Genomic DNA, 27,097 nt, shown 5'->3' on the forward strand with positions numbered 1-27,097 from the left:
GGTCAGTGTTTGTTTCCATTTGGCTGAGGGTGCAATTTAGGAACCATATCAAGGATTTACTGAACTTGTTTGCTGATGAAACCACAGGCAGCTGAGTGCAGAGTGCTAACTTTTATTCATGCAATCAAGGAGAACAATGCTAAAACCACACTGGAATACAGGCAAGGTTGCCTGCCATAAAAATATTTTTTGGAACTTGATCCAGCAGATCTTATTGAGACAAAACTCTCACGTCTACTGTGTTTTCATTAAAGCTGTGCCAAAACCTTCAAAACTGGCTTCTGTCTTCATTATTTAGAGCTTTTTCCTTGAATACTCTTATCTCTATGGTCTGACTCTGCGAGCTTTATTCAACTGAGTACGGACATCTCCATGAGACATACTGGTCAAAAGAAAATTCAACTCGCTGATAGTAATGCCTGATGCTGAGTACATGTATAACACTTCTCATCCACAAGCAGCAAGAATGCCTCTCATGAAAAGTAAATGACAGTGCCCTATTTGACTGATGGGATCATTCACACAAGAAGAGATGCAAGACCTTACCAGCTGCTTAAAAAGATTACTTTTCTTTCATTTCACAGACAGCAGAAATGCTCCTGGCTCCAGCTGTATTTAAAAGGTACATAAACTGACAGGTAGATAAACACAGAGAACTCTCTCAGGTGATCATCACTGAAATTGAAATCATACTACCAGTAAACCTGAATAATTCAACATTTTGTCTCTGAATATTGCTGTGATAATTATTTTCTATTGCTGACGTTCTCACAAAAAGGTTAATTTCAAACTGTTAACTACTGATATTGGAAAAAAAAACCTATGTAAAATTACACTGCCTTTGCTACAAATCTTAAAAGAGCTCAAGAGATCTTCAGAAATTTCAGATTAATGAATTGACTGACAGATAATTTTTTACTTAAACTGTTAAAAAAAGGCATTAAAAATCTGCAAAAAATTGTGAAATACTCTATAATCGACAGAAAAAGTGTTTAAAATCCTCCTAAACATCCTCCAATACACTAGTAAGTTGTTAAATAAAACCACATTGCTAACCATTGACTAGGAATACAACATGCCTCAGTAATAAAATTAAGAGATGCTGCTGTGAGCAGGTGATTTATTCTGCAGTAACTGTTACTATGCACTTTACTGATAAAGCTTCATCTGCATTGTTTCAGCTGGTCATCTTCTAAAATGCATTTGTGAGACAATGTTACCGGGAGGTTTCCTCCTCCTTCCTTTTAGGAATGATTCACCTCTTGTGGTCTGTGCAGGAGATAATCCTTTTCATTACATGATTAGAATTTCAAACTGTACTGAAGTCTATATGAAGAACCCAGCAGCTTCTGTGTATTTCAAATACTATTACTTAAATATGTATGGATGTTGGAGATCATACACAGTGACCTTTTATCCATCCCAGATTTTAAACCTACTGTAAAATGATGGGTTGTGGTTTTTCTACCCCCCTCCTCCTTTTTAAAGAAGCAATAAAACTGTACATTAAAAGACAGGAAGGACATCACTGAGTTACAAAAGAATGCCCCCTTTGTCATAATCTGTAAATGTAAACAAAAAAGTTCAAGTAGAAAAGCAAACAAGTGTGGTGCTGCTTCGAGTCTTTTCTCACCCCATGGGGTTAGGGCAAAGTTCTTTAAAAACATGTCTTCATGGTGGTCATGAAGCATCTCAAGAGTTCTGATCTTCACTACCAAATATCACTGGTGAAGCTAAGCTCCTTTGCTGATAAAGGTAGCAATGGGTTGTTCCTGTGCAACTCCTGGGGATCCTTTATGGCAGTGTTAAGAGGTAGCTGTCCATTTAGTAGTGTCAAAGGTATGTTACAGTACGTGTGATGGTTGCTTATGGAAGCTATTGGCAATGTTGCTGCTGACACATCATATTCATATCCTCTGCAGTAATGTCTCATATGCACAGAGTCTGCTTGATGGCAATCAGTTAAATCAGCCCGCGATTCTACCAACGTGGCAGAAGTGCCTGTGACAGCAAGAGAGGGTACAGTCTGGAGGTCTCCAAAAAGGCCCTGCTCTGCAGAATCCAGGACCTGATGTCGAGATACCACCTCCTTTTTCTTCCCTGGCATTTCAAAGACTAGGCGCTTCCAAAACTTAGAGTTCAGTTTGCTGCTTTTTGGTCCTTTCCACTTGACCACTGAGAGAAGTTTGATGGTGTGCTTTAAAGATTCCACTTCATGATAATTCACTTTCCCTTTTAATTCAGTACACTCAATCAAAATAACTTTGATTTCTCCACTGACTAGCATATTATGGAGTCTGTTTTCCATCTCAAATATACTCCATCCTCTCCTGAGAACATAGTCTGGAGTTAACACGATAATGAGTCTTCTGCTTTGTTCAACACATCTTGTGAGATCTTCAATGTAGGCTACAAATTATAGAAAGAGAGAAAGAGTAAAGAATAAAGAAGTCTATTGTATCAAAACATCAGGCTTGCAATCAAGTATAACAAAATCCTACAGCTTACTGTTCCATACCATTTAAGACAAGGGGCATTTCACAATATACTCCAACAAAAATAGAATTGTGTATCAGAACTATTTCTATTTATGAAGTACATCTAGAAAACTCCTAAATAGCACCATCCATTCTTTACTGTTTTTCCCTTCTCATCACAACAGAATGACATTTACATAATGTCCTAACAGTGTAGATGCATTAGTGACCAAAAATACACAGTTCACTTACTGGAAACATATAAGTCAAGATCAATGTAGTGCTTGTGTAAATTTTAACATTAACTCTGGCTACTATCAACATTGCATTGAGGGGAGCACACTCTGGGAAGCAGTTCTTGTGTGTCAGATGCAAGGACATGTGGGTGCTGGAGGGTGTATGAACCATAACTTGCAAGAGTCAAAAAGAAAACAACTCTCATTGCATGCAGAAATTGTGCTATTGCATAGAAGCATCATGGTAGTAGCTCTTTTCTCTTTAGGTATTGACCACAAAAGTGCAGTAACATTCTTTGTGGCCCAATGGTCTGCTTTAATATCACAAACCTGTGCTTCTATGTACCCCATGGTATTAACAGAAACTTCACAAGTGACAGGAACAAATGGAAAACTTAAACATATTGGAGGTATTTATTGTTGAGACATCAGTGACAAAGAAAGTAGTAGTCTTCTTTTATTCATGTGTGCCAAATAGTTGCAAACAATCACTGTAAGTAGAAATGCGAGCCCCATCAGTAGCTCTATGATGTCAGCTTACTGAACTACAAAATACTCTTGAAGTTGGACTTGGGTGCCTGAGTTTCACTTGACCCAGGGATGGTAGGGAAGAGAAGCCAATTACACTTGTCTGCCATGGAACAGGATGGGAAAGAGATCTACTTACAGACCTGACCCAAAACCCATTCAAATGATCAGACTTCAACAAACTTCAGTGGGTTTTGGGTCAAGACCACAAAAATGAAATCACTTGAAAAAACCCCACTAAGGTCAGAAAAGTGTTCACTGGTCGCACAACGTTATGATTGCAAGCTTAGAGACAGGATATAGGGTTTTTTAAAACTACATGAACCTCTTGACCATGCTACTCAGAATGTGCCGCCTGACGACAGAAGAGAAGCATGTGTTATAAATGAAGACTTGGACACAAGAGCTGCACAGAACAGATCTTTACTCAGCACAGGGCAGGGCCTCTCTTACACACACTGCCCTCTAGCAGGAACAACAGTTACAAATAACATCATTAATCAACATCTGTGACTCATTTTTATAGTCCCAGGCACCATACCACAGCATGCTTATTCACACCACTTCCAGTAAAGTAAATAGCTACAAAATAGGAACATTCTGAAATAGCTTATTTTCATGAGACTGAAGGCATAGTTAGTACCAAATCTGCCTTTACCGATGTTTTATTTCACCACTTAGCAGCAGGAAGAATCTCTTTCACAAATGGAAAAAAGAGGCAATTGCAAACATCCCACAGACACACAAAAATTTAAGACATACACATACATTACAAATGTCTATGCAACAATCCTGACTTTTAGTTAATATTTTATGACTCTTTAATCATGCAGTATTTACAGTTTGTTTGTTGTTTTTCTTCCTTAAAATATTTCATGAGGAAAACCCCCACATTGCTCTGTGTAAAATAGTTAAGCATTAATGAAAAAAATTCAACATTAAAATCCATGGGAGAGGCAGTGGAAAGGGGGGAGAATCAGCAACAATGAGAAAATGATAAGCAGAACTGGTGAAACAAAACTTAAGGAAAGGTAGAAATGTTCAATACAATGGAAAGAGATTATCCCAATGTATCAACAGCTCAGACTCTTCATTTTCTTCCTTTCTTTCTGCTCCCAAAAAGAAAGAATTTAGGTGGGAAGCTTCATCATTAGAGGTTGAATCTGCAAGATACAGTAAAACAACAAACTATCATGCATCTTTCCTGAGACATATTCATCCCTCCTTCAAAAAAACTCAACACTGCTATGTGCAAGGACACAGTACTGGTCAGTATCACATATCCAGGTAAGTGCTAAGCACAGCCATGCACATCCTATATGCATCCACTTGAAAAGAAATAATCCAACAAAACAGTCAGTCAGTCCACTTTCATCCCTTCAAATATCTAGTGCCAATAATTTCAATAGCAACAACCCAGCAATAATCCATTATACCATCTCAATCAAAACTCACCAGACTTCACCTTAGTCAAACAGGGAGTAAGGTGGAAAGAAGACAGGAAAAGTTCCCTATTTTCTCAGATGGATACTTCTCCCCTCTGTGCCTCTCCCGTACTTTGGAATGCCCACCTTACTGGATATTGCAACAAGTTCAAGCTCTCTCTACAGGTAACTCAATAGACACCTTTGCAAATGACCACCCGATGCTCCTTTGAAGTTTGCAGCTGGCTCACTGATAGACATGACCAACGTACAGGGGTTCTGTTAGTGCACTGAGGATAAAATACACTGTGTTATAGGAAACTGGAAACTCAAATGAAAAGGCAAACACATTTTCCAGCCATCTGGTCCAGAACTACTCAGTACTCCCAATAACTTCACCTTAACTGCTAAAGGTAGGCTTAGATTACTGCTAAAAATAGGTGACAACTTCCCTGGCGTACATGGTTCCATGGGGTGCATTCTACAGCATGTCCAATACACACAACTTAAGCATTTCTTCAAGGAAAAGCATGGGGGAACAGATTCCTGTCTGTGGCAATTTCAGCTTTATTTTTTCCAGTGGTTCAAGACTGACTGCATGAACCTGTGGGTTGCTAAATCACCCCCTCTCCTTTTACTTCAGAGTTTGAGACTGCTCAAAATACAGCAGGTCCAGTTGTCTGTCTTTAATGCTCAGTCCATTCAAAGGTATTAAATCCAAGTGACCTATATTGGAATGTGGGATGCATAAAGGGTTGTTTTCACGTTTCCAGTGAGCTAACTGTCAGGCAATGGCTCTGCTTCAAGAAAAAAATGAGCAGGGATTTCAGGAATGACAACACCAACTAGGATCAACTGTAAGATTCCAGGACAACGTATTTCCATCAGATAAATGTCATTTTGCTGAAAATTCACTTTTACTGCAGGAGGTGTCAACTTCAATGACATTTCATTGTAAGGGGAGAAAAAAAGAGTCTTGACAAATCAGTATGGAATTATTAATTTTTAATTCCCAAAGATCGTACTTTATCATAAACTAGAGTGTAAAAACAAAATGTCAGCGTTAGAGTTAACCCACCTGGCTTTATTGAAAAATAACATTTTCAATTTTGACACTTTTTTCCCCATTGAAACACTGTTTTGCAATAATGCACAAAAAAGGTTTTCAAACTGTTAACAGTTCCCATAGGTCAAAAGAATTAGAATTATGAGTAGCTCTAGCACTAACTTACATCATGTCCCATGCAGTGCCCAGGGAAGAATGGACAACAAGAACTTTTAGACCCATAAACGTAGTTTATGAATGGTGGCCCTTTAGTAGTGAAGACAGATCACCTGACAGCAAATATGTGCTCACTGAACACTTTCAACACGCAAACATGCTGAAATGTAGTTTGAAACACTGAAGAAGTCCAAGACATGCATCCCATTTGCAATTAAATCATGCATAACTGCCTCCTGAATCTTGAATGAGCTACAGTAACCACAGGCTGGAAGGAAACCCAGACAACCTAATACGCAGGGAGACTAAGAGCAAGGAAATTAATGAACACCATGGACACAGAGTTGCTCACACAAAGAAACGACTGACTAACCAGACTCAGAGGATTTGTAGAAAGAGTTGATGGAGAAACACCAGAAATCACATAAAGTCCTATGGATACTTTTGGGAAGCATGGATGCAGCACCACAAGAACCAAAGAGTACCATCAACCCCGTACTCGCTGGTTCCTGGCACCAGCTAATGAGTTCAACATGAAGGAACAAATAATGCAGCTCAGCATGATACACTCTCCTCTCAGCATATCACTCCCTTAAGTGTTGTCAGACTTTGTGTTTGACATGGCAAAGGAAGGAGGGATTAAGGAGAAGGAAAAGATGGTGGCTCTGGGATGTCTCCTGGCAGACTGAAGTGCCTCAAGTGGGCAATTTTGGTGAAATTGTGTTGGTGACAGATGTTGGAATCAAGATGCTGAATATTTAGAATCAAAGATTCATAGACTCATACGGGTTAGAAGAGGGCTCTGGAGGTCTCCAGGTCAATATCCTACCCAAAGCAGGAGTAGCTAAAATTGCTAAGGGCCTTGTCCGGGACAGCTTTGAAGATCTTCAAGGCTGGAGGTTTATTCTCAGTGTCTCTGGGTTCTGTTCCAGCGTCTGACCAGCCTCATGTTTAGGAAAATTTTCCAAATGTTTAAATGGAATTTTCAGAGCTGGTACCTGTGGCCTCTTGTCAACAACCATGCACCTCTGAGAAGAGTCTATCTTCATCTTTGTGCTTTCCACTGGAAAGACAACAATAAGATTCCTCCTTGGCTTTGTCTCTGTTTATCTTTTCTTCAAAAAATACAGTCCTTTTAGGCTCTTCTTTTATACTGTGTGCTCTAACTCCCTGACCACCTTGATGGTCCGTAGCCAGTCTTTCTGGCTTGTGTTCCACTTTCAACTGTCATTCCTTTTTATCCCTGCTACTTTCACCCGCGCCTGGCATGAAGTGCAAGATTCATATAGAGCAGACAAGCAGGGACTTCTGAAAGGAGTGTATGGAGCTGGGTACTTTATTCCCATTCCACATAAATGGTGCCTCATACCTAATTAAGGCTCCTTGGGAACCCCAGGCACATAGTCCAACTGGGTTTTCATCATCCAGAAATCCAAGAAGCCGGAATTCACCAGGCAAAACCCACATAGATGGGCAGACAAAACTACAAAGTGCCAGAACCACAGTATTGACCGTTGGATGCTTTTTATCACACGCCTGAGGTGCTCTCCTCTTGTGCAGACACCCTTTCATTTTTCAGGTAAAAGCAAAGATTTTTATTCTGTCACTGTTGTTCTTTTCAGTGCCTGAACTCTACACCCTGGGCTGAGCTGGAGTGAACTGTTGGTGTTTTTTCAATCCTGTCAAGATCAAACGCACATATACCTTGGAGAGCTGCTAGATGATGCTCTAATAGATTTGTATGGCTGGTATTAAAAATCCAACTTGACAGTTTTGACCTCTTCACTTTCAGAGTTTAAAATAATTTGCAGGAACTATGTGGGAGAATATCTTCCTCTAATGTAGTCCCAATTTTAGAAACGTTAAGTGCAAACAGATCTTTTTCTCTGCAGACACATCATCCTTAGCAAGACAGAAAATGGCTCAGGTAAAAACATAACTATTCTTATTCCTCCCCACCTCCATCTATTCAGTCTCCTCAGATCTCCTAAAACTGAATTAAAAAGCTCACAGGGCTTGAGAGCACTTGCTCTCAAGGAAAGGGTTTGTTAAAAAAGCCCTGAAAACTAATAGGGTGGAAAACCTGATAACTGAGAAACTTTAGTAACAACTGCAACTGTATCTTAGGGATCACAGTCTCCAGGCTGATGCTCAATTATCTTTAGTTACCTAGACGGAAAGGTGTATGTGCTGTCAGCTTTGGCAGAATGAAGAACTCTCACTCTGTTAAGACCAAAGAATATTCTTGAAGAAAGAACAGCTGTTCTGGTACCTTCTATTACATACAGCTGAAATCCTGGGTTACAAACTGGGTCTTGCTGCTTACACAGCACACTGCATGCCACATCTCCCTGCCATCCCACCCTCTCATCTTCCATTATGCATGGCCACGTGGGCTTCTGCAGAAGCGAGTGCAGAGAGGCAGTGGCTGCTTGAGCCCCTTTTGCACCTCACCAGTCTGGGGAGCCGGGTTCACCCATGCTGCACTCAGGCAGCACCAAGAGTCCTTGCTGGCCACCATATGGTAGGCACCACCAAGGCCCCTGGAATCCTTCATGGTGGTTTACCTGCTAGGACCAAACGCTCCACTGGGATAACATTTCTATCCCGGCAGGGCACAGAAACAAACACCTACTGCAAAACATGACTCAGCCTCATCTGACCTGAACTCTGGATGCCCGAGATCTGCTTCCCAACGGTGCAGAGGAGGTCTCAGACACCACAGCCATCACCTCTGTCCTCCTACAGAGGGACAGCAACAGTTGCTCCATGGGCATCTCTGAAACAGACCTTTCTCAGCGCAGAGCTGAAATGCAGAGCTCAGATATGCAGTGTGAAGGAGCTCGCTGCTGGGGTGTGTGTCCTGGCTAAGGCACATCTGCCTGTAATCTCTCCCTTGGCTGCACTTTTCCCCAGAGGTTAGAAATGCACCAACTGGACAAAAACCTAATCAAACTTGTCCCTGACTTTTCTGAAGCCAGCTTTTTAGTTTGTTCAGAGAAGCATGCAAGAAAGTTAATGAAATACTATTTAACAAATCTGTTTTTTGCTTGCTCTCAAATCCAAGCAGGAGCTGCATGTATTGCTTCATGCAAGGAACTAAGCACAATAATGCACACCCTCCTGTGGCAGCACCTTAAAATTGCAGAGATTATATGAAACCACCAGACTTAGAAAACACACCTAATTTGCTCTACTAGTGGAATGGCACACATTTAAGTTCCTAAGATATAGAAGGAAACACATCAAAACAGAGAGGTGGAAAGCATCATATTACACTGAAAGTCATTTATGCCAAAATACAAGGAAATCCACTACATGTGAGAAGAGATTATTTCCTAAAATGAAGAGAAAACTGTGATCAAACCCTAATTTTTCTATCAGAATCTACACTGCTACCCTGAAGAGCTATATAATTTGTCATATCTGCGACTTTTTGAGACAGTCACTCTAAAATACATTATGTTTGCCTCTGAAGTGCCTAGCAGGTCCCCACCACATCACACTGTTCGTTTTCTTCACTAAGCACTGCAAGACCTTGTAAGACTGGTTAAGTTTTAGGCAGAACACAGCCACATTCCACTTGTCCAGAGCAAATGGGGAGCTTACAAATACAGGAGTCTGAGTCTTCCCATCCTTCCCATTCCGTCTCCCTCCCTCTTGGCCCTTCAAAATAAAGTGCCTCCTCCTGTACCTTTTTCAAAGCTAAAGCATGCAAATCACACTCATTTCAGTTCCACATTTTATTCTCCATTGTCATTATATCTGATTAAGCGTTCTTGAAGCTCCATGTGTTAGAATCAGGCCCTTTCATAATACTGAAGAAGTGAGCTTGAGAGGAAAAAGGAGGTATTAAAACCGTGAATGTTCATAAATGAGAAGTGACACTTTCAGGTACCCTACATTTTCAGGAGAGGTTTAATGAACACCCAAAGTGATGACAAGTATTTGCTGAGTGTCTGACTGACAAAAATAGACAAAAATAAAATACCATACTGTCTGGTACAGCAATTGGGAAGAAGAATCTCATTTCAGATTAGTCTGTGCTTTGATATAGTTATCACTGAAGGGCTAGTTATCAACTCCTTAATTCACTTGTATAATTGCTATGTATAACTGCTATATTGCTGGATATGAAATAACTATTTACAACAGTTGTGTGATTTTTGACACAGAAAGATCTATTTTCACTTAATAATATCTAAAACTACTTGCTTGTACAGAAGGCATCCAAAAGCCAAGTCCCCTTTCTGGAATATGTCACTAAGGAAGTAAACGTCAGACCTTGCAGGGGTAGGGCACAAAAGGAGTAAGGGAAGCAGCTCTAACCTAGGAGCTGCAAATGCACAGGATAAATTCAAGCCTCTACACAGGACTTTGCAGGATCTCTGCCTAGGCTCTGACTCCCCTGTCTCAGTGGTGGAGGATTCAGAGTGCTGTTTCTAGCTCCCTCAGATGTCAGAGAAGGAGGCTTCAGCTTCTGGGGCAGGCACTGGGGTTTGCAGCAGCAAACCAGCAGTTTCAAGTCTTTTGGCAGGCAGGTTGCTAACGCTGCCATGTTCTAGTTGTTTCATGTTTGTGGACATGTGCTCCAGTATGGCTACTGCTTTGTTTTCCTGGTCTTATTTCCTATACAGTAGCATTATACAGAGAGAAGTTCATATTCTTTTCTAGTAATTTTTCATGGAAGTGATTTACACAGAATTTGTTAAAAAAAGCTTATTTTTCACAAGAGTAGCATTTCAAATAAATGTGGTATTAAAGCAAACATACGGAGCATTCAAAATCACCATCACTTGTCCAAAAATGAATCTCGAAGAAGAGACGCCATAACTATAGCTAGAAAGGCATTAACTGTTGGTGCAGCCATCCAAAGGAGCTGCTGCATCTTCAGACATGGCAGCCAAACTGATTTGAAATGGAGAACTGTATTTCATGATCAGCATGGAAAATAGCTTTGGATCACTAGGCTGGACACAGTCCTCTGAAGAATTGGTATCACACATACCAATTATTTACACAATACCAACACTGCTCAGAAACTCAACACTTGGTCAAAACTCTAATGAAAACCTTGCACCTATACCATCAACTGAGAAACTACTGTAGCTATTTACGAGACTTCACAATTAGGATAAAACCCAGAAGACTATGGGAAAGATGACTTTTACCTGTAAAGCTGCTGTAGATAAGCAAATAATTACTGGAAAAAAGAAAGAATCCAATTTCCAACGATAAAACAGACTAGAAAATCTTTTTTGGGAGTTTCCTGCTTAGCTACCTGTGTCTGATGTAGAGATTTTGGACTACAGTATTGCTTGCAGCATATCGACCTGCCCTGTGGGAAGGTGCAGCTCCTGCCTCCACTGCAATCAATGGTAGTTCTCCCTGATTTCACTGGAGCGCGAACAAGCTTTCACCTAGAGCTCAAATTTGTAAAACTAAAGAAACCTTTCCAGTTCTCACGACAACTTCACGAACAGAGGTTTCCCGTATCTAGTACTCATCACACAATCCAGGCCTTCGTGACACATCAGAGAGAATTAAAACTGTAAGGTCAGAAATACCTACTTCCACTAGGAATCAGGTCCCTATCCGGAATGAAGAGCTTATATCCATAGTGCTTTTCTAGAACGTCCGGCAGAATTTCAAGTGCAAACTGCTCCTCTTCATTAGTATCACAATCTAACGCGTCAGGATCCACTTTGGTGTATGAAAGATATGCATCATATTCCTTGTTGTCTGTAAGAAAACAAATTCATGTTCAGCCTGCTTTTTGCAAGAGCACTAAAAAAATACAGGGAAATGATATTATTCTTTGAAATGATCAAGCATTTCCCAACAAAATTGTGACTTTTCACAATATATAATCTAGTTTCTATGGAGAAATTTTTCAGGTCCAGACAAAGTATGTCCTTTCAGTTTTCTTCTGCTTGTTGAGCTAGTTAGTACTGCTCCATGTGGTCAGCGTACACAGTTCTCATCCGAACAGACCATGGGCAAAATTTTGATATAAATCCTAGAGCTGGAACTTTTTATTTTAATCCTTTTCATACTGCTAATGGGAATCTTTCAACTCCCATGCCTCAAGAGTGCTGTGATTATGTGGAAGCTTTGAGCTCGGAAACGTTTCTGAACTGGAAAGTTTGTAAAGTTGTGAGCAAAAAAAACTTTCTTGCATGAGTAATTGTGAGAAAAGACATGACTGAAATGAACACTGATTATGCAGAAATCAATGCCAAATACAAACAGTCCAAAGCATATATATATATATTTTTTTTTTTTTTTTCTCCCAGAAAATCTTGTAATTTTCAAAACCAACAGCATTATTTTAGAGGTCATTTGGTCCAGGACATTCTAAATACCTGGAGCTGACAATATGAGAGAAAGAGTAAATGGAGTGCAGGGGGAAAATTGCCCCTCCATTCTGCCTGCAGCTCAGGGGTGGAGGCAAAGCTTCATCATAAAGTGGAGGCAGGCAGTGTGTGACACAGGGGACCCAGGTAACACCACATGAGGACAGCAAGGCTGCAACACACCGGTTTGGCTAGAAAGAGCGAGCACCACCTCCTCCTCCTCCTCCTGCACTGCACTAGGGCTTGTCTCTAGCTCCCTGCATCTGAAACATGCAGCTAAGTGCTGGCTACTATGTCAGGAACAGAAGTGGTACCACTATTGAGCTTGGGATCCATGCTGGGATCAGACTGTCTTAGTGACATTTCTCTTTGCTCTTCCTCTGCAGTAATGAAAAAGAGTATATTGAAAAAGTCAACCTTCAGCAATTCAGTCTCCAGGGAAAAGCACAGCTGCCATTATTTACAGACAATGAAAAATCAAATAGTTAATGTTGTGAGGACAAAACTGCATGAATAGAGGATTGCAGAGTACAAATTATCTATAAAGATAATACACATGAAAGATAATCAAAGCAGTTGAAAATCCTCAATATGTTCTAATATAAAGAAAAATAGCTGTTCATAATATAATGCATGCCTTGATGACCTTGGAATGTGATTACTTTCTTATAATTCTTGACACAAAGCCAGATCCATGAGGGTCAGAGCTACAAAGCATGTGAAAGCAATTTGGCCAGTGTCACCATAGTTGATGTCCACCTGGCTTGCTGATACCTGCCTGAAATCAACAGCGTGCAAAAATAGTAGTTACTGATGGAAAGATGACAGAAGAACAAATAGCAAAGTCAGCTTTGGAGGCCTATCCAAGACCTGCTACCCTGTCCATAATGAAGCCTGCCAAAACCTTTTAAGAGAAGCCAGCCACCGAGTGATCCAGGCAGAAAACAACCCTGCAAAGGCAGCAAAACCAACCCCAGAGCACTGACATGCCTGGTTATATCGTGTGCAAGCAGTCCCTGAGCCTCCTGCCCCTTCCAGCTGCGTGGATACAACTGCCCTCTCCAGTCACCTCAATTCACAATACAAATAAGCAAAATATGCACAGAATCAGTTACCGCAGGCTCCTGTGAGTCTGTACACTTGTGTTACATCTCCATGGCCTCAACTCCCTCTTCACAAGCTTCACATACACAGGGCATAGCAGAAGGACCTATCCATGCCTCCTACTGCTTGGTCCATGTGCTTTGGGTGCAGCACTGTTTGGAGCCATTTCCTGAATGGCTTTGCTTAATCCTTAGCATCATTCTCTTTAAAAACAATGTCACACACAACACAGGAAGTGAATGCATCCAACACTGCTTACATAAGATATTTTCAGAAATAGGAATAAAGCAAATCTGTTGAGTTCCAAATCTTCTGTTTTAAAGAAATACATGTATAAATGGAAAATGACCCTGCAATTGCATCTATACAGCTGACTGCTCATGGGAGCTATGTATGTTCCCACTTTAGCCTCTGTAAGTAGAAAGAGACATCCCCGATTACACTTCGACTTCAGTAACATTCTGCCTCCATCTTCCATTCTGCAGGATCAGAATGGGAAACAAAGATACAATAGTACTAAAATCATGCACTGGAAAAATAAAGTTGCTCTCAGAATTAACACGTACACAAATTCCCCTGAGTACCCATGGGGCTTCCCCTAATGCAACTAGAAAACAATCTAGTTTCCTAAATTAAAAGGTGATTGAATCAAGGAAGTTACATGAATAAAAATGTAGCAACTTCACACTGAAAACACAAGATAAATGAATCAAAGCAATCTGGAGGGAGTTACCACTTTGGGTCACTATTTGTTGGTGTGAACCAGAGAGGTTATGTCGGTACAATCCCAAGGTGTTAGAAGTAAATTACTTCCAAAACCCTTCACTTTCTCCCAGGTATCAGTACGAATACTGTGCAGTATTGTCCCACTTGCTTATGGCATGGCCCAGTGACATTTCAGTGAAAAGACTCACTGATTTCAGAGGGCTTTGGGAGAAAGTCTTAGGGCTTTACACTGCTGAGGCTTAGTAGTTTGAACTTAAACTGGCAACAGGTATCTCTTGGTATTCATTTCAATTGACAAGTTTCAGTACTTTGGGTCTATGAAATATTTCCATTGCATATCTTGAGTTTCCTGAGCAACTGCTTACCATCAGCTGCTTCGTCTCCTCCAAAGTTCTGTCTGTAGAACAGCATTAACTCTATGTTGTAGCACTTATAGATGGTCACGAGCAAAATAAGCAGAAGAAGGATGGCTCCCAGTCCTCCAGCAAGCTCGATTTTGTAGATCAAATCTAAAATTAGCAAGGAAAGAGAAAAAGGTTATGATCTTTCCAAGCTTTATTTGCTCTAACCCACTGTACAATCCCACATAAAATTGTGTAGTTTCCAATTACAACCACTGTAAAATCAAGGATGCCTACTTTTTTTATTCATTACCAATTACATAACTTTACTCATTTACTCCATCTACTGCCCATGTGAAATCACCATCCAGAATGCATTTGAAGCCATAATCATAATTCTTCTACAAGAAAATTATGTAGTGATTTTACACAGAGGATTAATCAACTTTTAATGAGCTTGTGGAGTTTGAAACTTCTGTATGGCAGAGTGCATCAAATGCTGTATGCAGCATGTGAGAATAGATACTCTGAACATATCGTACACCATTTGGGAGGCTGTTGTCCCTCCAAAACCATCAAGCTTTGGTTTTATATTTGTGAAGTCAGTGGATGAGCTGAAGGGAGCTGTCAAACCAGGACTTCAGCTGCATCACCAGAGAATGAATTGAGCATCCAGAATGCCCAAGACAACTTGAGAAGTGAGTAGCACACATCAGGCTGCTAAGAGCCACTTTGTTTGAGTTGTGATGCCTACTATAACGGAGTTTTCACATGATTGTTTAGGACACATTGTACTTTGATGGGAACTAGTGCTAGTTAAAATTTCCTACTGGGATGCTTTTGTTAGGAAACATCACAGGCAGCCTGCCTCAAAGAACTTCACCAATTTATCCAAACCCAATTACCCATCTTTCACAGCTGAGGAAACAGAGGCATAGAGAAGTGAAACAATATGCTCAAGGTCATTCAGCGAACCAATGCCCGAATGCGATAAAATAACTTGAATACCAGTCTAACACTCTACCTGATGTAAGACACCAACTTTAACAGTGTTGCTTTTTAGTCTGGAATGTCCCCTGAACACAATATTTGGTGTATTACTTAGCCACAAAAGACAGAAAATAACAATTTGACAATAGCTACCTCTAACAGCCTGTATTAGTTTCGATAAGACATTATGAAGATATTTACTGCTGTGAAAATTACAATGTGCAAATGTAAAAACTGTAATGCAGGCGAGACAGTTTTTGTGATCTTTACACTTCTAAAACTTAGGTCAGAAAAAATTACTGGTATGTCATTTGTGTCATTTTCAAGATAAAAAGCAAATTAGTTGTGTATCTTCTGGGGTTGTTCTTGTTTCACCATGCCTTGGATTTCAGTAATTAACGTCAGATGTCAAGCTATTCCCAGTTTACAACATCTCTGATGTCTCTCTGGTAAGAAGTCATGGACTAATAGATGGAAAAGGTCTATTATAATAGCTATTTAATCTCTCTGAGAACACAGGGAATTCATGGGACTTTTATTACACTGCATGATAAAGTTAGCATGTGCTCTGGGGATAAATCTGGTCAAGTGGAGAACAGAGTTGGTTAAAATCCCTTTTCAGAGAAAAAACTTTTTGCTGTTGTTGCACTGAATCTTTTGTTAGGAAAGTCCCATTTTCTTGCCTGCTCCAGCTCTTAAGTCTCTGATTAAGTGATCTGATTCATGCCTCAAGTGGTCCTCGCTGAGGTCAACAGGGAAGGCAGCACACCCAGCATTAGGAAAGGAGCTGAATCTGGGATTTGTGTTACAATAGTGACTAAAAATTAGTAAATAATATATTCTGATAGTTTCTAATTACAATAATGTAGGACTTAGCCACAGCGTATCACAGAGGATTATGGTCTTTATAATAGCAAGTCTCATTAACACCCAATAAATGAGGCACAAATATATTTTAGAATGTTCTTCATAATTTAGAACTACATCAGTATCAAAAAAAAAAAACCCAACCAAAATCAGTTTCCTGCAGTCTTAAATAAAGTCAGCCTCCTTGAAATAAATGGTCAACCACCATCATTTTTACTTTCATCTAAATTCACTGCTTCTTTCCACTGAAAGTACAGATTGATTTTTGATTTTATTTTGCAGTTCCTGATATGTTATTCATGTTCCGGGACAGTGTATTATAGACTATGTATCACAGTATGCTAGAGATTGGAAGGGACCTCAAAAGATCATCTAGTCCAATCCCCCTGCTGGAGCAGGAACACCTAGATGAGGTTACACAGGAAGGCGTCCAGGCGGGTTTTGAATGTCTCCAGAGAAGGAGACTCCACAACCTCCCTGGGCAGCCTGTTCCAGTGTTCCGTCACCCTCACTGAGAAATGTAGACTTAAAAAACTGGACAGTTTTTAAACTTGTTTGAAGGGAATCCTGAACTATTTCCACAACTAAGGAGCAAGTTGGTGTATATTGAGTTCCATGTAATTTGAGCACCAAACACGCTAGGAGAGCATGGAGGAAAGGAAGTGAATTAAGGAAGCTCAGGATTGTCCAGAACTTAACTTTTGGAGTACCTGAAAGCAAATATCAATGTGGTGTTGAATTTAGTCAGTAAAGAAGGACATGATAGCAGACAGTGTATGCACGTCTCAGAGCCATGCCTGGTTCTGTCTTTGCATTGGTACCCTTGGGTGTTTGAAGCTGGATTTGGTTCTTTTTCAGTAAAAGAAAAACCAAATAAAAACCCCAATATCCTAAGTGATGCTGTATGTTCTGGGGCTATCACTAAGCTGGTGCTGCACAGACAGCACTCCTCTCTTCTCTAAAAGCATTTGTGAGGACAATACCACTAATACAGCAGAAGACTTCAACAAATTTTACCTTAAATTTTTGAAAAGTTCCTTTTTCTTCCTTAAAGCAAAGTATGTGCTTAAAAATAACCACCTGATGTCAAGACAAGAACTAACTCTAGAAAATCTCATACTTACAGCTATAACTTCGAGTTGGGGTTTATTCCTGTTTCTTTATCCACGCCTTCCTAGCAGGACTCATGGCTTATGCTAGGTTGTTTACCTGATGTATTGCAATCACACCTTTGAACAGGGGGCAGACATAACCTGCAGCACTGTGACAACCCGGAGACAAAACGGAGCTGCAAGTACCTCTTGCCAAACAGGGATAACACAGCCCTCAGAATGCAAGACTTTGGAGGAGGGGGATTTCTCTGGCTGAAAGATATGTGCTTCTTCTTCACCTTTCCCAAGTGCTGCAGCATCTGGAAAGCTGTAGCACATGACAATAGAAATCCACGACTTTGACACACACAGAGGATGCTGGTCAACAGCTTTATACCAGTCTTGCCCTAAATCTTGCCACAGGTCAGTAAATACAGCAGTATTTCTGGCTCATGAATATTCTACAGTCAAATCCAAGCTGTAGGATAAGACGCATTTAAATAAAGTTGCAGGAGGGCAAAGTTTGGTTGAGTGTTTGTAAGAATTTCATAAATAACAGACAGGACAGTGGGACATGCAGTCAAAGGGCATAGTGAAAATACTGTGGTTATTTTAAATGACACTTCAATAGCTTGAAAATCAATTATTGAGAATGCCTAAGAGGAATATAAGCTGTCTACAGCCACAGTGCAGAGATAAATGAAATAGTAGCTGAGAAGTGATCCTTTCCATCTCCAAATTCTGTATTCAGCAGTGCTTCTTCCATAATTTCAGCAAAGCTCTGAAATATCCGCATTTTCTTGTTATAAATAAACCTAACCTGTTATTCTAATGTATGCAACAAAGCTGAACATTTAACAGTGCCAACAACGATACACTTACTATCAGTTCTATATTTATGAGGTTTGGTGGATGGAAAGCTAGAATGCTTTTTGCACTAAAGAGGCTAATCCTTCATCATGATGACCAGATTCCTTAATTTAAGTTGTGACATCCTGTCAGTTTAGATGTTGAATACACATTTGTGTGTGTTCCAAACCCCAGCTGTGGGCCCTTGTTTCTCAGAGCTGATCCTACCTTCTGTATTGTGTTTTATCCTTATCCCTTAGTGTAAAATATAACCTATGTTATGCCCTTCTTTCTGGGAGGACATAAAACTCTCATATATAGAGGAAACTGTGCAAGTAGGACTTGATTCATAGAATCAGAGAATAGTTTGGGTTGGAAGGGACCTTCAAAGGTCACCCCTTCTGCCTTGCAATGAGCAGGGACATTTCAACTAGATCGGGTTGCCCAGAACCACATTCAGTCTGGCCTTAAATGTCTCCAGGGATGGTGCGCCTACCGCCTCTATGGGCAACCTGTGACAGTGTTTTATCTCATTATAAAGACTGATTTTGACAAGACTGCATACTGCATTTTCACACACAAAACCTGTGGGTCACATGAAAGATAGCAAAAAAAGAGGACACTGACCCAAAAGTTTCCTCTCCCTAGTAGCCCTTTTTTGTCCTAATATCACCTCACCCTCACCTTTCATTTTATATTCTAGCCATGAAACACAGCACTTAGAATCCAGCATGGCTGTAGGTGAACAAATAACTATGGAAATTTTCCAGAACTTCAGTGCCCTATCTAGAGAGGCCTTGGCTGGTCTTCTTGATCTTCCACCTGGGTCCTAATTCATCTGTCCCATGGTGATGAGGTCAATCTGCAGCACGCTCAAGAACTAATAGTATATTTAAATCTTCTCTAAATGGTGACACTTTTGTGGGATTTTGCTTTAACCGTGATGACGGGGAGCACTTCCTTTTTTAACTGACACTAACACTGCAATCCACAACCTGCTGTGAAACACATCCTCTGCCTTAGTGGTCTGGAAGTGTACAAAGAACTGGAACAGCATGAGGTGTGCCTCATGAAAATATTTCTTCTCTTCTGGGAAGTTAATTTAGAGCTAAGAATAATGACAGAGATCTGGACAATGTATTCTTTAGTCAATCTCCTGCGCTGATGGCTCTGTGGTTTCACATTACATCTTTATCCAAGTGGTTATGTTCCTTTGCTTTCCCAACAGTTACTGCCTTACTGGTTTTGTACTACCTAATACACTGTATCTTAGAGAGATCACTATCAAATTTAAAGGTCACCTGACTTATGAACAGGAGGGGTGACTGAACAAACAATATAAGAACTGTAATGAGATACTGTTACACTCCTTATAATAATGACTTCTACAACCAGCAGAGCATAGTAGTACCTTTTAATTTGGTAATTTCAAATTCAAATGGTTTCTTTTCTGCTATGGATAACTCGTCAGTAGTGGTTTTCCCAATTCCAGGTACAATACCAAGCAAAGCAACCATAATGGGGTAATTCTCCGCTGATCTGTAGCTCCCACTGCAATGTTTTCATTCCCGATGCAGTTAGAAATCAAAAAGCATTCTAAGTGTTTAAAGCTTTAAATTTAAACAGCAAAGCCAGGAAGTGGAGAAGCATAATAACATCTGACCTCACTGCTAAGGCACCTATTCTAAGAAATGAGTATTTTAACTCCATCACACAATTACCTCTGGTCTAGTCAGTCAAATCTAGGTCCAATTTACAGGTTGTTTAGATAAAAATACTTCTGCTGATTATACTGGTGTTTATGGGTGACTGTATTCCAGGCAAGTGCATCACCTGCAAGGCTGCTTCACTAGAAACTGAAGAACAAATCACAGATTTTTTTCACAAGTGGCAAACTGAAGCTATAACACAAAGACATTTCAGCTACAAGTAGGACCACAGGAGCCCAGCCTGGCTCAGAAAGGTCAGCAGGATGTTTGCTACAGGCTGAGTGGTTTCTGCTGAGGCAGACGAGAGTACAGATAATGAAATAAAGAGAATTACCTTTCTTGCGCAGAAGAACACTGGCATGTTTCCGTCCATTTCTGTTTTCCACATGACATGTATAGTTAGCCAGGTCTGCCTCTTCTACAGCATCAAAGATCAATGTCAATTCGACTTCTTTTTCTCCGAGATGTTCTCTGAGGAGTCTGAAAGGAAGGATACAGTCTTCACTTAACTGAATTAATACAGGTAGAAGTTTCCCCAAAGAATCATGATTTCTCTGCACAAGATGCACAGAGTTCCTGGCCTCCTTCACTCTGAAGATGGACTTAGAAGAAGGCTCAAGTTGGCTGACAGAGACTTCACAGAGGCACCTTTCATGACAACCAAAAGCCTTTATCTCCTGCCATGTCTGTAGCAAGGAGCTGAATCAAGCGCAGGAAGAGTGGCTATGAGTGCAATGGTTGCATGTGGCCTGTTTACCTCAGCCCTCAGCTCCACCAGAATTCAATGCTAAAAACAATGTTTCTTTCAAAAGAAGCAATAAATACTCACCTTCCAGAGAAGTAAATATGCACTACTAAGCATTGCTGAGCAAATTATAAGGCAATATTTTAACGGCTGGGTACTGTGATGCATTTTAATGCAGTCTGGAAAACCAATGAAAGGAGCTGTGCCATTTTCCTCTATTTTGGGGTGCTAGATCCTGACCTTAAAAGGGATCAGTGTCAAGAACAAGAGCTGTCTGCTCCTTTGAGAGGACAGGGAAGATATAAAAAATCCCCACAAAGAGAACAGAAAGTTTTAGCAGGCTTTCAGGGCAGAGGTACAGTCTTTTTATGTCATTGTTCTACTGCACACATTAAAAAGAATGCAAAGTAAATGCAAGTGTTTTTTGATGCTGACATAAAGTCTAAAAATACAATGGCCTATTCTCTCAAAAGACTTATCAGTTGCTCAAGAAAAGTTTCTGGTCCTTTGAACAAGCAAATGTAACATCAAGTAAAATCTACCAGATTCATTTGATCCTGTTAATGTACTGCTGCATAACGTGCAAGGGCGTAGACATAAAACGTGTGATGCCCTTGCAGTCGCCTGTGAACTCACCATTGCACGTGGTACTTCAGTGAGTCTTTTCTCTGAAAAGGTAAGTGTACAGCACTAAGACAGCAATAAGATCTGGGTACAGCAATATATTCTCTGGAGACTGAAGGGCGGCAATTGGCCACACAGTGATTAATCAGAGTGCTGTTTGCACTGGATGGAAACTGCTCCTGGAGAGCTTAAAATCTTTCAATAACAAATGCCAAACTTCTCTATATTATAAACCAAAGTTGTTTTGGGGTTTCCAATGCACACACACATTTTCTTATGTACATAATTTTGTATAACAAACATGAACTCCAAATCTGAAAACAAATCACAAGTGAAGTATGAGGACATTGCACTAAATAACTAAAAATGCAAGATTGACTGCTGTAAACTACAAATTTACAGTAAAATTTCATACAGCACATCCCCTTTATAGGCTTGGGTGATCTGGCAGAACTCCAAAGAGGTACTAGAGCATCCACAATTCAGCCTCTTTCGTTATGAATGTGTAACTTGCAAAAAAGCAAGTGGAAAAACATTAGTTTAAGAACAGGAATATGTGTGGCATTTGGAAACTTGAACTGCATCTTTTTTTTTTTTTTTTTGCGAATTCCATGTCATTTATTGTGTATTTTTGCATTTTTTTTATTCTGGCCCTAAGCCCAAGTGCTGAAAATAAAGCAAGGAAGGTTGAATTTGCATCATTTGTGGACAGAAAAGAAACCTCCCAAGAGAGCCTGATCTGTCTGCAGACTCAAATCAGTCTAAATCACTGGGGGTCAGATAAATCAATTCTCATTTACCTATTAATAGTCTCTATCTATATATATAGTAAAATATTTTAAACTCAGGAAAGTCTTCTCTGTTGGTAAACAATATGCTCCAAAAATTTCAGCTTACAAATCATGCTGCAAGGAACAAATAAAATCATTAACAGAGAAGATATCTGGGACACTAAGCTGGAACACTCTTCAAATGATTGTCTTGTGTTTACTATAATCAGCATACTTTACATAGAACAAAATGAAGAGAGATTACAATTAAGATAAACTATTATTCTGAATCTGTTTAAAATAAAATAATCGACCCTTAACCTAAATTTAAATAATACAGGATCAGCTAAAAAGGAGCTTTCATAAAAAAAGAATATGCATTTGTACTGAGAATATTTCCCAGTTATTTTCATGCTAATTGTAATCTTCAGGAAGAGAACTCTTCAAAATAGGATCTATCATGAAAATGCTGACAGACACTTAAGCATTATGGCGGTAGCAAAGTGTAGAAAGCTCTTAGGGTTGTCAAACCTTTCATTCCTGCTTTCTTCTTTTTCTTTTTTTCTTTTAGCCAGTTCTCTCCAGCTAATGATTCATTATTGCCACAGAAATACACAGTTGGTCACCTACAGTTTTTTAATGTGTGCAGACTTTAACTGCATGCATTTCATAGCTGGTTCAGAGAATATTGAGAACAACATTTTTTGGGTTAGAAAAGAAATAGAGTATCAACAAGTAAGACCTTAAAGCTGAAGCAGTATTTGTTGCACACCCACAAGATGAAGTTCTGTCCCTTTCTGAGCTGGGGGGAACTTTGCCAGCAACACCACCAATACTTGCCAGCTCCCACAAGTTGAGAAATAGCTCTTCTTTCTGGTTTGATGAACAAACTGTAAGAGCATTTACATCATTTAACACACAGGTAAATCAATGGCACTTGACAACTCACAGCAAACAGGATGCAGGGAGAGAGAGAAGAGGTGGATGAAATACAAAAAATTCCTTTTGTTCAAGCTGAAGCATTTTATTTGATCTGAAACAAAAAATTTTGCCTACTGCTTATTTTTCAGTTAAAAAAATATAAATTTAAAGAAAATGTCATTTCAGAATACAAATGTTTTCTTTGAAAAATATCAAACGTTTCAGACTTTTCAAATCTTTTGTCAATTTATGCACTAAGTTGAATCTGAAGCTCCAATACTTTTCCTTTGAAACCACATTTTCCTAAAATTTTCAGGCCTTGTGTGATCACAAATGTAAAGGCCATAGGAAAGCTTTCCCTGAGTCTCTCCAAGACCAAGGCATTAATTCCAAACCTTTACTAACCTGCCTGTGAGCTGGGACTTCCCCAAAAGAAAACTTTTATTCTTTACATAGTTAAAAGATCTGGACTAGAAGAACTCTAGTCCCTTCTCGCTAGTCCTCATAATAGTCAGTAGATGAAAGGACAGATCTGTGTGTACATAAGTGCCTCTCCAAAAAAGAGTAATTCAACTAACAACATGGCACAACAACACTCCCTCTCACTTTCGTGCATCATGTTTCTCATTCTCTGTCCAGAAATTGTCTACTTGAGTAGTATAAGCTTTTCAGGAGAGGGCTTTCATTTCCATGAAGCCAGCATATTAGCCACGCAGTGATGTAATTCTGCCTGCCTCCCTCAGCATCCCCTCCTAACAGAATACATCATCCTCATCTTGTCTGAGCATTTTGTAATCATCAGTTGACTTCTGTGGGTGATAAATTAATCAGCAGGAAAAAATAAGGCTGCAGTTCAAAATGTCTCCATTCACTTCTTTCCATGCCTCTAGAACAAATTAGACTATTTCCACTTTAAAAATGGAGAAGAAAAAAACAAGGACAAACATACTGTACAAGCTGAGCATTATAATACACCTGCAAACTGTTCTGCAGTGTTGCCTGAAGAAGAAAAAGAAGCAACTCACAGGTGGCTGGGAAAGTAAGATTTATGCCTGAAAATACTTCTTTGCTATGGCAGAGAGAGTGTTGGAATCTGCTGTGGGCTCCTTTGATAATTAGGTTCAACTGACAACTCTGCAGACAGGCTTAAAGACTCTGATTCCTTACTTAATAGTGCTGGCTTGATTTACATGACATTTTTATTACTGCTGTGAAAACCCCACCTGGTAGGCAACGTCTCTTTCTCCTTTTCCCCCTGTTCATGTCTAACATTTGGAGATTTTAATTCAAGGGAAGGCAAAGAGGCAGGTGGTGGGGGGTGGGTATCGCCTCCGAGTCCTGCAGTGCTGATTAGTTATTTTTTATTATGAGGCTCTGTAACAAGGTCTAATAAATAACAAGGAGCTCAGAGCTATACATTTATAGCTCTGAATAAAGCAGGTGAGGTCTGCTTACCAAAAAATCCGTTCCATGGGTTTAACAGAAATGCTAAAGTCATGTGCATCCTTATTTCAGTGCTTTCATAATAGCACACTAATTGACTGCTAACTATGCATGCTAGGGGATGCAAACTAGGGATGGATGTTTTGTACTCCCAAACTGCACTGATCTGCAAACCTGCACTCTCATCATATACAGCAAATCCAGTGACATAATGGATGGGTACAGTCCAGGGTAAGGACAGCACCAAAAATTCAGAGTACTACTAAATCTGTGTACTAATTTAAGATAGGGAAAGCAGAGTTAAAATGTTAGATATCTGCCAAAGGAACAACCCATTGAGCATCTTGGTCTGATTGTAACCATTCCCAATTACTTGGGGTTTCTCAACATTAACAGAAACATGCTGGTTTCCCCATAGAAGCAAACTGATGGGAAAAGCATCTAACCATGAAGTTCACCTTGTTTCATCAAATTTGAAACTTACATGTCATGTTTAGAAATCCATCAATAAATAGGACTGGGTGAAAGACTTGTGCTGGCTCAGGGCGCTGACAGAACAGTTAGGGCTGCTTAGTTTCCCTGAAGCAGCAAACCTGTAATGGCCCACATGAAGAAAAGCTGTTACTATGAACAAAAAATCTGCAGAAAGTTACTATTGCAGTTGCCAAAAAAAAAAAAAGAGGGGGGATGGACTGTGGCACTACTACAGCAGATTTTGGTAAATGCTCTGTTCTAATGCTGGCTGTGCACAGGAGATTAGGTACATGATAAGTACCTTTGTTGAAGAGAAGATTCACTGAATTGCAACATGTCTGTAAACTGAGTCAAAGCATTTTAAGAGTGAGAAAAAGGTGTTGCAAAATGATACATGTCCTGGGTTCAGCAGTAGCAGTCATTTTTCTCCTTCTTACTAGCTGGTGCAGTGCTGTGTTTTTGACTTTCAGCCTGGGAACAGCGCTGATAACACCGATGTTTTTAGTTACTGCTCAAATGTTTAGTCTGACAAAGGACTTTGTGAGTCTCATGCTCTGCCAGGGAGGAGGGGAAGCTGGGAGGAAGCAGAGGCAGGACACCTGACCCAAAGAGGTATTCCATACCACAGCACGTCATGCCTAGGAGGTAACTGGGAGTTACCCAGAAGGGCTGGTTCACTGCTGGGTGGTGGAGAGGTATCAGCTGACGGGTCGTGAGGTGTTGTATTCTCTTCCCTTGTTATTTCCTTTATCATTATTATTATTATTGGTGGTAGCAGTAGTGATTTGTGTTATACTTTAGTTACTAAACTGTTCTTATCTCAACCTGTGGGAGTTACATTCTTTTGATTCTCCTTCCCATCTCTCCGGGAGTGAGAGGAACAAGGGGGGGAGTGAGTGAACAAGCTGCGTGGCTGGGTTTAAACCACGACAATACATGAATGTGTAATGAGATAGCATAATGAAGGACAAATACAGCTTTTTGAAACTCAATTTCACCAAGAAATGCACACAAAGTTAAAGTTTTGAACGGTGCTAAAGCTGGCAAGCTCTTTAAATACAAACCTCAAATTGTCCTTCCGATGCAGAGGAAGAACATGACCAAAATCACTGTTGATATAGATACATCAAAGAGGACACAATGTCGTTAAATGCGGATGACTTGCAATGGCAGAAGTTTCCAGTAATTGTATTTTGTGGTCAGAAGCCCAAAAGAGGATTGTACACTTAAAGCCATTCTGGCAATATATGATCAATTTCATCTGTATGCAACTGAGGTGCAATATTAGGTGGGTTATTTTAGTGCATCTTAATAACTAGTGGCTAAATGGCTGAACTTCAAATTATTGATCAAGTAATAAAGCAAAAGAATCTGCCTGCTCTCCAAAATCACTTTTAGAAGAAACAAACAACTTAGAAATGAGACCAAAAAAAAAAGTGCAATAGAAGGTGCAAAGACCTTGGCTTTCTTTATAATTTACATTCATTGTGTCTATAGAAGCTGGGAATGCCTTGTCCATGGTATAACCATAGGTTAGTCTTTGCTCCAAGACTAAAGGGTAGTTATTAAACAAGGAAGACAAGAAGATGCCATTAGGTGCAAATTCCACGAAAATTCACAGATACAAGTGTTTGTTTTCTTTACAGCTGGTATAGCAAATGATAACCAGCATCTGGAAGAAGCCAAGCACAAGTTGGATATTGGACATCCTCACACAGCCACTTCCTTCTCTCCTTTACGTGATAAGCATGGAGGAACAAATGCTGCTTTTTGAAAGCCCTGGTTAAGGCATACTGAGAGCTATATCACAGGCAGACAACACATTCAGTAGAAGAGAAAAAGTATGGTGACTTTGACAGGAGGCCATTCATCTTTAACACTGATGCTAAAATGAATGTTATCTTGCCAAGGACTGCCACAAGGGGCAGCTGTAGCGGACAGCATCGTTTCCACACAGGGCTAAATCAAACCCCAGAACACTCAAGGGAAGCCTCAGCTACCATCAGGGCAATTTGATAACAGATTTTCAGGCACAGAGATAGCTTCTATGTCTTTAGAGTTTATTCACTAGAAAGGAGAGTGAGCAACTCACATTGCCCTGGCCCCAGGTCATTCTTCACTCTTTAGAGAGAAAATTATTTCCACTTTCAATTAAAAACCTGTTTAAAAAACACTCAGGAGGCTTTTGGGACATACCATG

The 27,097-nt window shown here is 40.0% G+C and overlaps 1 protein-coding gene across 1 annotated transcript in view; it reads right to left on the minus strand.

Moving 5' to 3' along the window:
• Positions 1-1,711: 1,711 nt before the first annotated feature.
• IL1RAPL2 (interleukin 1 receptor accessory protein like 2) overlaps positions 1,712-27,097 on the minus strand; it is a gene marked incomplete at both ends in the record, with an annotated part of 371,474 nt that continues 346,088 nt past the window's right edge. Inside the window, 4 exons of the mRNA XM_080624832.1 lie at positions 1,712-2,409; positions 11,459-11,629; positions 14,439-14,582; positions 20,255-20,400. Coding sequence (XP_080480958.1) covers positions 1,712-2,409; positions 11,459-11,629; positions 14,439-14,582; positions 20,255-20,400 — 1,159 coding nt within the window. The remainder of the gene's footprint in view (positions 2,410-11,458; positions 11,630-14,438; positions 14,583-20,254; positions 20,401-27,097) is intronic.

Source organism: Psittacula echo, assembly GCF_963264785.1.
Source record: "Psittacula echo genome assembly, chromosome: 8".
Taxonomy (NCBI): Eukaryota; Metazoa; Chordata; class Aves; order Psittaciformes; family Psittacidae; genus Psittacula; species Psittacula echo.